This window comes from Colossoma macropomum, unplaced genomic scaffold (assembly GCF_904425465.1).
Source record: "Colossoma macropomum unplaced genomic scaffold, Colossoma_macropomum, whole genome shotgun sequence".
NCBI classification, from domain to species: Eukaryota; Metazoa; Chordata; class Actinopteri; order Characiformes; family Serrasalmidae; genus Colossoma; species Colossoma macropomum.
The window spans coordinates 4,512,345-4,523,616 of NW_023494784.1; the positions used below are offsets into that span (position 1 = coordinate 4,512,345).

Genomic DNA, 11,272 nt, shown 5'->3' on the forward strand with positions numbered 1-11,272 from the left:
TGTGTGTGATTCAGTGCTGTGTGTGGGACTCAGTGCTGTGTGTGATTCAGTGCTGTGTGTGTGACTCAGTGCTGTGTGTGTGTGATTCAGTGCTGTTTGTGTGATTCAGTGCTGTGTGTGATTCAGTGCTGTGTGTGATTCAGTGCTGTGTGTGTGATTCAGTGCTGTGTGTGTGTGATTCAGTGCTGTGTGTGTGATTCAGTGCTGTGTGTGATTCAGTGCTGTGTGTGTGATTCAGTGCTGTGTGTGTGTGACTCAGTGCTGTGTGTGTGGTTCAGTGCTGTGTGTGATTCAGTGCTGTGTGTGTGACTCAGTGCTGTGTGTGTGATTCAGTGCTGTGTGTGGGACTCAGTGCTGTGTGTGGGACTCAGTGCTGCGTGTGACTCAGTGCTGTGTGTGTGATTCAGTGCTGTGTGTGTGACTCAGTGCTGTGTGTGATTCAGTGCTGTGTGTGTGATTCAGTGCTGTGTGTGGGACTCAGTGCTGTGTGTGATTCAGTGCTGTGTGTGGGACTCAGTGCTGTGTGTGATTCAGTGCAATGTGTGGGACTCAGTGCTGTGTGTGGGACTCAGTGCTGTGTGTGATTCAGTGCTGTGTGTGGGACTCAGTGCTGTGTGTGATTCAGTGCTGTGTGTGGGACTCAGTGCTGTGTGTGACTCAGTGCTGTGTGTGACTCAGTGCTGTGTGTGATTCAGTGCTGTGTGTGTGACTCAGTGCTGTGTGTGTGATTCAGTGCTATGTGTGGGACTCAGTGCTGCGTGTGGGACTCAGTGCTGTGTGTGATTCAGTGCTGTGTGTGGGACTCAGTGCTGTGTGTGATTCAGTGCAATGTGTGGGACTCAGTGCTGTGTGTGATTCAGTGCTGTGTGTGATTCAGTGCTGTGTGTGGGACTCAGTGCTGTGTGTGATTCAGTGCTGTGTGTGACTCAGTGCTGTGTGTGATTCAGTGCTGTGTGTGTGACTCAGTGCTGTGTGTGTGTGATTCAGTGCTGTTTGTGTGATTCAGTGCTGTGTGTGATTCAGTGCTGTGTGTGTGATTCAGTGCTGTGTGTGATTCAGTGCTGTGTGTGTGATTCAGTGCTGTGTGTGTGTGACTCAGTGCTGTGTGTGTGGTTCAGTGCTGTGTGTGATTCAGTGCTGTGTGTGTGACTCAGTGCTGTGTGTGTGATTCAGTGCTGTGTGTGGGACTCAGTGCTGTGTGTGGGACTCAGTGCTGCGTGTGATTCAGTGCTGTGTGTGTGATTCAGTGCTGTGTGTGTGACTCAGTGCTGTGTGTGATTCAGTGCTGTGTGTGTGATTCAGTGCTGTGTGTGTGACTCAGTGCTGTGTGTGTGACTCAGTGCTGTGTGTGATTCAGTGCTGTGTGTGTGATTCAGTGCTGTGTGTGTGACTCAGTGCTGTGTGTGATTCAGTGCTGTGTGTGTGACTCAGTGCTGTGTGTGTGACTCAGTGCTGTGTGTGTGACTCAGTGCTGTGTGTGATTCAGTGCTGTGTGTGGGATTCAGTGCTGTGTGTGATTCAGTGCTGTGTGTGATTCAGTGCTGTGTGTGTGACTCAGTGCTGTGTGTGATTCAGTGCTGTGTGTGTGATTCAGTGCTGTGTGTGGGACTCAGTGCTGTGTGTGATTCAGTGCTGTGTGTGTGACTCAGTGCTGTGTGTGATTCAGTGCTATGTGTGGGACTCAGTGCTGTGTGTGGGACTCAGTGCTGTGTGTGACTCAGTGCTGTGTGTGACTCAGTGCTGTGTGTGATTCAGTGCTGTGTGTGTGACTCAGTGCTGTGTGTGTGTGATTCAGTGCTGTTTGTGTGATTCAGTGCTGTGTGTGATTCAGTGCTGTGTGTGTGATTCAGTGCTGTGTGTGATTCAGTGCTGTGTGTGTGATTCAGTGCTGTGTGTGTGGTTCAGTGCTGTGTGTGATTCAGTGCTGTGTGTGATTCAGTGCTGTGTGTGTGACTTAGTGCTGTGTGTGTGATTCAGTGCTGTGTGTGGGACTCAGTGCTGTGTGTGGGACTCAGTGCTGCGTGTGACTCAGTGCTGTGTGTGTGATTCAGTGCTGTGTGTGTGACTCAGTGCTGTGTGTGATTCAGTGCTGTGTGTGTGATTCAGTGCTGTGTGTGGGACTCAGTGCTGTGTGTGATTCAGTGCTGTGTGTGATTCAGTGCTGTGTGTGGGACTCAGTGCTGTGTGTGATTCAGTGCAATGTGTGGGACTCAGTGCTGTGTGTGATTCAGTGCTGTGTGTGATTCAGTGCTGTGTGTGGGACTCAGTGCTGTGTGTGATTCAGTGCTGTGTGTGGGACTCAGTGCTGTGTGTGATTCAGTGCTGTGTGTGATTCAGTGCTGCGTGTGGGACTCAGTGCTGCGTGTGGGACTCAGTGCTGCGTGTGTGATTCAGTGCTGTGTGTGTGACTCAGTGCTGTGTGTGTGACTCAGTGCTGTGTGTGATTCAGTGCTGTGTGTGGGACTCAGTGCTGTGTGTGGGATTCAGTGCTGTGTGTGGGATTCAGTGCTGTGTGTGACTCAGTGCTGTGTGTGATTCAGTGCTGTGTGTGTGATTCAGTGCTGTGTGTGGGACTCAGTGCTGTGTGTGATTCAGTGCTGTGTGTGTGACTCAGTGCTGTGTGTGATTCAGTGCTATGTGTGGGACTCAGTGCTGTGTGTGGGACTCAGTGCTGTGTGTGATTCAGTGCTGTGTGTGGGACTCAGTGCTGTGTGTGATTCAGTGCTGTGTGTGATTCAGTGCTGTGTGTGGGACTCAGTGCTGTGTGTGGGACTCAGTGCTGTGTGTGTGATTCAGTGCTGTGTGTGTGACTCAGTGCTGTGTGTGTGATTCAGTGCTGTGTGTGTGACTCAGTGCTGTGTGTGATTCAGTGCTGTGTGTGGGACTCAGTGCTGTGTGTGGGATTCAGTGCTGTGTGTGTGATTCAGTGCTGTGTGTGGGACTCAGTGCTGTGTGTGATTCAGTGCTGTGTGTGATTCAGTGCTGTGTGTGTGATTCAGTGCTGTGTGTGGGACTCAGTGCTGTGTGTGATTCAGTGCTGTGTGTGGGACTCAGTGCTGTGTGTGATTCAGTGCTGTGTGTGATTCAGTGCTGTGTGTGTGACTCAGTGCTGTGTGTGTGATTCAGTGCTGTGTGTGATTCAGTGCTGTGTGTGTGATTCAGTGCTGTGTGTGTGACTCAGTGCTGTGTGTGTGATTCAGTGCTGTGTGTGACTCAGTGCTGTGTGTGATTCAGTGCTGTGTGTGGGACTCAGTGCTGCGTGTGACTCAGTGCTGTGTGTGTGATTCAGTGCTGTGTGTGTGACTCAGTGCTGTGTGTGTGATTCAGTGCTGTGTGTGTGACTCAGTGCTGTGTGTGTGATTCAGTGCTGTGTGTGTGACTCAGTGCTGTGTGTGGGACTCAGTGCTGTGTGTGGGATTCAGTGCTGTGTGTGGGATTCAGTGCTGTGTGTGGGACTCAGTGCTGTGTGTGGGACTCAGTGCTGTGTGTGTGATTCAGTGCTGTGTGTGGGACTCAGTGCTGTGTGTGGGACTCAGTGCTGGGTGTTTGATTCAGTGCTGTGTGTGATTCAGTGCTGTGTGTGGGACTCAGTGCTGTGTGTGGGACTCAGTGCTGTGTGTGTGATTCAGTGCTGTGTGTGTGGTTCAGTGCTGTGTGTGTGATTCAGTGCTGTGTGTGTGACTCAGTGCTGTGTGTGTGATTCAGTGCTGTGTGTGGGACTCAGTGCTGTGTGTGACTCAGTGCTGGGTGTTTGATTCAGTGCTGTGTGTGATTCAGTGCTGTGTGTGGGACTCAGTGCTGTGTGTGGGACTCAGTGCTGTGTGTGTGATTCAGTGCTGTGTGTGTGGTTCAGTGCTGTGTGTGTGATTCAGTGCTGTGTGTGTGATTCAGTGCTGTGTGTGTGGTTCAGTGCTGTGTATGTGATTCAGTACTGTGGGTGTGGTTCAGTGCTGCGTGTGTGATTCAGTGCTGTGTGTGTGGTTCAGTGCGGTGTATGTGATTCAGTACTGTGTGTGTGAATCAGTACTGTGTGTGGTTCAGTGCTGTGTATGTGATTCAGTACTGTGTGTGTGAATCAGTACTGTGTGTGTGGTTCAGTGCTGTGTATGTGATTCAGTACTGTGTGTGTGAATCAGTACTGTGTGTGTGGTTCAGTGCTGTGTATGTGATTCAGTACTGTGTGTGTGAATCAGTGCTGTGTGTGTGGTTCAGTGCTGTGTATGTGATTCAGTACTGTGTGTGTGAATCAGTACTGTGTGTGTGGTTCAGTGCTGTGTGTGTGGTTCAGTGCTGTGTGTGTGATTCAGTGCTGTGTGTGTGCTGTCTGTCCTGCAGGCTCCTGAGCAGGAGGTGGTCTACCTCTTCATCCCCACACAGGCGGTGGGCGCGCTGATTGGGAAGAAAGGACAGCACATCAAACAGCTCGCCCGATTCGCCAGGGCATCCATAAAGGTACAACCCAAAACTCGTTGACCCTTAGAACCCTTACAGTTCTCATTACCGTCCTGCTGTAATATTTAAGGGGTCTATATCCTTTTTGTGTCTTATTTTCCCCTGGGGGCCACTAAAAGACTGCTTTTGTTCCTGTGCCTTTAAGACTGATACATGTAAATAAGCTCTGTTCTGATTGGCTGTGCCTCATTCCGAAAGCAGTAAGTGGAGCTCAGAGGGAAAATAAAAAACCAAGAAAAATATGGGCACTTTAAGTGTCTGAAGTGCTTCATTAATTTTGTGATTAATTTCATAATGAGAATTTCATTATACATCTACACGGTTTACATTTCTATGACAGTTATGATAATATTGAAATATTTTGTGTTGTATAGAGCCCCCTAGTGGTTGGGAGATGCTAATACATGCTGAACTGAACAGATTCAGAGACAGTTGTACGGCCTAAAAAAAACGATTTAACAGAATTGATTTTGGAATATGATAGAATTGATTATGACCAATTATAACAATACTTAATAAAGTCTGCACTTATTCGCCAAATGAAATTCTCACACCAACAGTAAAAAGCCCTGCTGTGTTGATGTCATTGTCTTTATTCCAGCACTGTGTAAACCGCTCACCCAGCTACATTAGTGTATTTGTCACGCATGTAACGAACTCTCAGGGAGAGTTGGACTCCATGTGACAGAGAGACTTCATGCTGAGTCGGAGTCAGAGAAAGACTCCAATACCCACAAGTCACTCAAGGATCACGTGACTTCGGACAATGTCTCACGCACCTGTCAACGATCAAAGTCTCCTGGATATTAACCTGACTCACCTGTGCTCTTATCATGTGATCTGTTTAGCTTAGTATTTGAGCCCAGGCTGTAGGTGGAGTCAGTGTGAGGTATTGTTTCCCAGCGAACTTACTGAGCGTTTATTTCTATCTGTATGTTTCTGATTATCTGACCTTTGCTTCGTTCTTTGATTTGCCTCTTGCCTGCCCCTTTTGTACCATTGCCCTGTCCTTTTGATCTGTGTTTTTTGAACTTGCCTGCCTGTTTTTCGACCACGTCTTTTGCCTTGTCCCTTTGGTTTTGTTCGCCTGTTGTTATGATCACCATTGTGATACTCCGCTTTTTGGTTTTGATCCCTGCCTGTGTATTGAAACGAGTCTGCTTAGCGATAATAAAACCTTTTTTACTCAGTTAATCCTGTTTGGTTACAGTATTCAGTGTATTCTTACACGTCATTCTGAATCAGATGAAAATCATGTGAATCATTTCGTGATGCACTGAATCTCTGGACAGACAGATATTGACACGCCTCGTCTGCGTGTTCCATCAGCCCACAGACTGAGTAAGGACGAAAAGAGCTGATGAACTTCAGACGTGTGCTCCAACCCTGATCAGCCTCTCTGTTGGGGAAACGCTGGTGTTCATGCTGGGTTCTGCATCACTTCCTGCAGTGAGAACACAGCACTGACTGGTCCTGCTGTGTTCAGCGCAGAGTTTTAATCAGGCCTGAAATTTTGGTGCGAACCCACATAGAGCCTGAGAACTTCCTGTCCGAGTCTGGCACGAACCACATCATCGAGTTTTGAGTCTGAAACTGTCCCGAGCTCAACAGAATTCTGTCTGGAACTGACCTGAACCGGCTCATCATCACCAGTGACCAGTTGCACCAGCTGTGCACAAGTTCATCTGTAGGTTAGTTGTAACGTAAGTGTTTACTAAGTTCTGGTTCACGCATTGCTTAATCTAAACGGGTTGCACCACACAGATTAGTTTGTATGTAGGAACTAGTAGATACTAAACTACACCTCCACCTTTGCTGGTGTAAGTTACGATAAAGCCCACGGCAACCAGAATATGGCTCGTTTGGAGCGCTGCGAGCGGGGTGACAGGAATAACCTTCGTCGTCGGGTGGTAAGAGACAGGCTACACCCTTTAGATGCTGCGATGATGTGGATATCTATGCTTGATTTCTGTTCAGACGAGAACAAATTAGTTTTCTGTGCACCTTCTTGGCTGATGCTGCAGCTGCTGGTGCTGTTATGCAAAAACCGTTATTCTGACCGTAGTTGTTGCTGGTTTGGACAAATACTTCAAGCTGTAGCTCAGCATGTTCAGAGGTTTGGTTTGAGTGTTTGATGGAGTGTGTTATCTGCAGATTGCTCCAGCGGAGAGTCCAGATGTTACAGAGAGAATGGTCATCATCACTGGACCTCCTGAAGCTCAGTTTAAGGTAAGACGAGTGCTGTGTGTTTACATTATGATATTAGATGGACAGCAGTGAACGGATATTCTGTATCTTTCAGTGGAGCCATAATGGCAGTGCACCGCAATGGTCAGTGAGGTGTTCCCTCAAGAATTTGGTTTTCCCAATTTTTGCCAAGTGGCTGCAGTATCCTACTTTTTTAGGACGAAGTAGTGGCCGAACACCATAACCCTGCACCCGGAGAGGAAGACCACTGTTAAACCAGCAGCATACATCAAACAAAAATAAAGTTTTAAAATGAAACTTCTTTTTGACCAAAATGATGGTCTCTGCCTTGCTTTTTCTAAAACCTCTCCCTGACTGTGATTGGTCCTGATCACCTTCTCATTTGTTCTGAGACCTCCCCCTGACTGTGATTTTTCCTGATCACCCCCTTAATTATTCTGAGACCTCCCCCTGACTATGATTGGTCCTGATCACCTTCTCGTTTGTTCTGAGACCTCCCCCTGACTGTGATTGGTCCTGATCGCCTCCTCGCTTGTTCTGAGACCTCCCCCTGACTGTGATTGGTCCTGATCACCTTCTCGTTTGTTCTGAGACCTCCCCTGACTGTGATTGGTCCTGATCACCTCCTCGTTTGTTCTGAGACCTCCCCTGACTGTGATTGGTCCTGATCACCTCCTCGTTTGTTCTGAGACCTCCCCCTGACTGTGATTGGTCCTGATCACTTTTTAAGGATATTTACGACAGCATGTTCTGCAGTAGTTTAGTTCTTTCATTGTTTGAAGTAATCGGTTAATTTTACTCCAGTAATTCTGTCACCATGACAACAGTTCCATGGCTGCTTTGACTCTTACCTGTAAAGAACAGACTCTAATGGTGTGTTTCAGGCTCAGGGGAGGATATTTGGGAAGCTGAAGGAGGAGAACTTTTTCTCATCAAAGGAGGAAGTGAAACTGGAGACACATATCAAAGTACCCTCATCAGCAGCTGGACGGGTCATAGGGAAGGGCGGGAAAACGGTAACAGCTGCTACTGCTAATAGAGGTCCTAACACTGCATATTTATTATCTTTATTATTGTTATTATTGCAGATGTTGGGTCAGCATTTGAGTTGTGATTTTTCAGGTTAATGAGCTGCAGAATCTGAGCAGTGCTGAGGTCATTGTGCCTCGGGACCAGACTCCAGACGAGAACGACGAGGTTTTCGTAAAAATAAGTGGGCATTTCTTCGCCAGCCAGGTGAGACTGATTTTAATAAACGATTTAACGATTAATAAATGAATAAAGGTCAGGTTCCTCTGCAGCTTTAAGCTTTGAGCTGTTGTTCTCACCGTGGACTGCAAGAAGTCCTTTTAACAGATCACTTTAAGTCCACTCCAGTAATGACCAGTGGAAAACAGCATTAACCCATGGGGCCCTGCTGGAGTCATGGTCACAGTGATTATATACACTCCTTCTGGGATATAATGAGCTAGACAAGCCTTCAGTAAAGGTACAGAGAGTTGTACTGTGGTCATGGTATGAGTGGCAGTGTTACTGTTCAATGTAAACGCAATGAAAACACAAAGACGTCTAAAATGAAAGAGCTGTTGTGCGACTGACTGTACAAATAGATTCAGCAAGACCTTTTTACAGACTGCTGGAAAAGAAGAGAAGTGAATGGATGGCAGCTGTCCCTGTGTTCTCAGCAGCTTTGAGGCTCATTCGTTCTCTGACTGTGTTTTACCTGCACGTTACTGAGTAACAGTGTTTGCTACAAACAAAGTAGTACCTAGCGTACAGTTTTTCAAGTAAAAGCTGTAATAAGATACAAATATTTGTGCAAACCTGTCCACTCACAACCAGCACATCCACTGATGTCGTCATCACTTTAATTCCCCCAACAAATCCCACCTTGAACTTCGACCAAGCACCAAGCGTCACAATAAAAAGACCCCTCGCTTCAAGAATAGCTTTTTCCTGCTGCGATGAGCAGCGTAATTATAGTCTGTCTGTGAGAATTCCAGCCTTTGAAAGAGCACACAGATAAAATTACTGTAACAATAGTCATGATTCTCCTAACCCAGGGGTCGCAACCCAAATGTTAAGAAGAGCCATTTTGTACTTTCAACATAAATCAGACCACTTTGGGAGCCACAACATTTTATGTCCATTTTACCATCTTGGCTGTGAATATGTCTCAGTATGTACTAATATACTAATATAAGCTAAATAATATAATATAAACAAAAACACAGACTTACTTTGCTCTGCTTTAATCTTTAGCTCAGCTATAGCTGCTTTTCTCGCATCTCCAGCAGGAAACTTTTCCAAAAGTAGAACAGTTTTTTGTAAAATGTCTCTCAACGTTTGACTTTTTGCGAGGCTGAAGTTGCTTCTCGTTCACCAGCTTCTTGTTCGAATTTTCCCGTCCCACCTTAAATAGTGCCTGAGGTGCCAGAGTGTAGCTGCTGAACCATTTAAGGTGGAACGGAAAAGTTAAAACAAAAAGCTGATGAACGAGAATCTGACTGCATCTTAGTGACTTTTTAGTGTTTTCAGTTTCTTATTCCAGATTAAGCGTATCAGGAAACCAGCTGGAGTGATTATAAACAAAAATAAGTCCATTCATCTCCAAATTATCAATGTTCGTATTAAACCTCTCTCTTTGCCGTTTCGTTAGCTACTAGCTAGGCGAGATTGTTGTCTGTGTTACTGCAGCAGTCTGCGCTGATCTTCAGGGTTAAAGGGTGAATTAGCAGTTCTACATTAACTCCAGAGTTTAAGACCATTTATTGTTAAACTGTGTTGAACGATCAGCAGAGCTTTATTTTACTGTAAAGGAGGATTATTTTATTTTTACCTACTAATCTGATTCAGCTGTGGAGCCACATCAGGGCAGTAAAAGAGCCGCATGACGCTGCCCCCGGTATAGTGAATTAAGGATATAGGTTAATGAGTATATTATCCAGTACAGTATAATATAGTATAGTAAGTATTGCATGTAGTGTGTAAGTGCTACAGTAGGTAACAGGTTTAGTATGTAATGGGTGTCGTATGTAAGTGGTGCAGTATGTAATGTATAGTTTGTGTAATGTGTGTAGTATATCAGAGGTATAGTATATGATGAGTGTACTGTATAAGAGGTATAGTAGATGTATTATGAGTATTGATGTGTGCTGCTTTGCTCCTGCAGACTGCACAGAGGAAGATCAGGGAGATCATCCAGCAGGCCAAGCTGCATGAGCAGAAACACCAGCTGGGTGCCTCAGGGTCACACCACTCCAAGTGACCACCAAGGCGGCCCTAGCGGCCAGGAGCTGATGAATGTAGCCCTTCCAGCCAGCAGGAGGAGCCGGGGGTCCTGCCAGGCAGACCAAACTGCAGAGAGGTCGGCGTGTGTGTACGGCAGAGCGGAGCAGCGGCCCTGGCGTCCTGACAGAGTGGGAAAATACGAGCTGTGTGGGAATTAAAGCTGATCTAGGATCAGATTCTCGCGCTCAAGCAGTTAGGCTGACTCGGACAGGCAGGGGGCGCTGCAAGTGGTTGCTGTGGAAACCGCACAGATGTATAGAAGAATGGCTGGTTGACTTAAGTGATGCACAAGGAGGGGGCGGGGCTTATGCTGTGGTCACACCCACGCTCTAATGACTGGGCTTTGTTTCTGCTTATAAATTCTATTTTGTTAGAGAACTTTTATTTATCAGAGCCAAACCAGCCTGAGAACACAACCAGAGCTCTGTAGAGGCAAAAACAGTTTAACACAGAAAATATTAAAAATCAAATCGAATCTTTACCTCAGAATCGTATCCAGGTTGGACATGTGTGTCGTTTTGCACCTGTTATGAATTAACAATGCCACACGTTTCCATTTAATCAAATACTCTCAGAATCCAGACCCTTACAGAAAAACAAAACATGAATTTCACCTGTGAATAAACAACACTTTGCACATTTTCCGTTATTTTTTCATGTCAAATGTGATCACACATTATTCACACGTGTAAACATCTGATTTAGGCACATTTCACATGTGAATTATATCATCACTGTGGGAACAAAACCTTATTTCTTTATTTTTGTTTTTCATTTTTTCCCACATGCATTGAAAACAGTGGTTGGCTTTTACAGTGAGTGTGTTTACATGCAGTTAATAATCCAATAACTGCAGAAAATCTGATTTTGTCGGTAATCTGAACATCGTGTTTACATACACTTGAGTAATCAGATAATAGGGAAACTCCAGGTCTACATGAGTCAGACAGTAATCAGGTTTCTGCTTTACAACCAGCCAATAAACTCACAGAAGAAGACGTGACGTAAACGTAACGTAAAACACAAACTTCATGAACAGCTTTTTTTTAAAACATTGCGCCACTTTACCTGAAAATATGAACATACACCATCTAGAAGATGAAGAAAGTTTAAATTCTTAATTTCGTCAAGCATGTAGTTGTTTTCTGCGTCCGTCCAAAAGTGTTTTGCTGCGTCTCGTGGCGACGCTGCTGCTTATTTCCGGTACCGCCGTCTGTTTTCGCACATGCTCAGACTGAGAAATCAGAAAGAAATCAGAGTAAGAGTTTACAGCACTGAGAAATCTGATTACTCAACTAAAATCCAGCCTCTTTATCAGATT

At 45.8% G+C, this 11,272-nt stretch overlaps 1 protein-coding gene across 3 annotated transcripts in view; it reads left to right on the plus strand.

Moving 5' to 3' along the window:
- igf2bp2a (insulin-like growth factor 2 mRNA binding protein 2a) overlaps nt 1-10,699 on the plus strand; it is a 43,288-nt gene extending 32,589 nt beyond the window's left edge. For all 3 annotated transcript variants that reach the window (XM_036576441.1, XM_036576459.1, XM_036576450.1), the window contains 5 exons: nt 4,336-4,452; nt 6,607-6,681; nt 7,545-7,676; nt 7,783-7,896; nt 9,833-10,699. In XM_036576441.1, coding sequence (XP_036432334.1) covers nt 4,336-4,452; nt 6,607-6,681; nt 7,545-7,676; nt 7,783-7,896; nt 9,833-9,928 — 534 coding nt within the window. In that variant the 3' untranslated portion in view covers nt 9,929-10,699. The remainder of the gene's footprint in view (nt 1-4,335; nt 4,453-6,606; nt 6,682-7,544; nt 7,677-7,782; nt 7,897-9,832) is intronic.
- The last annotated feature ends 573 nt before the right edge of the window (nt 10,700-11,272 follow it).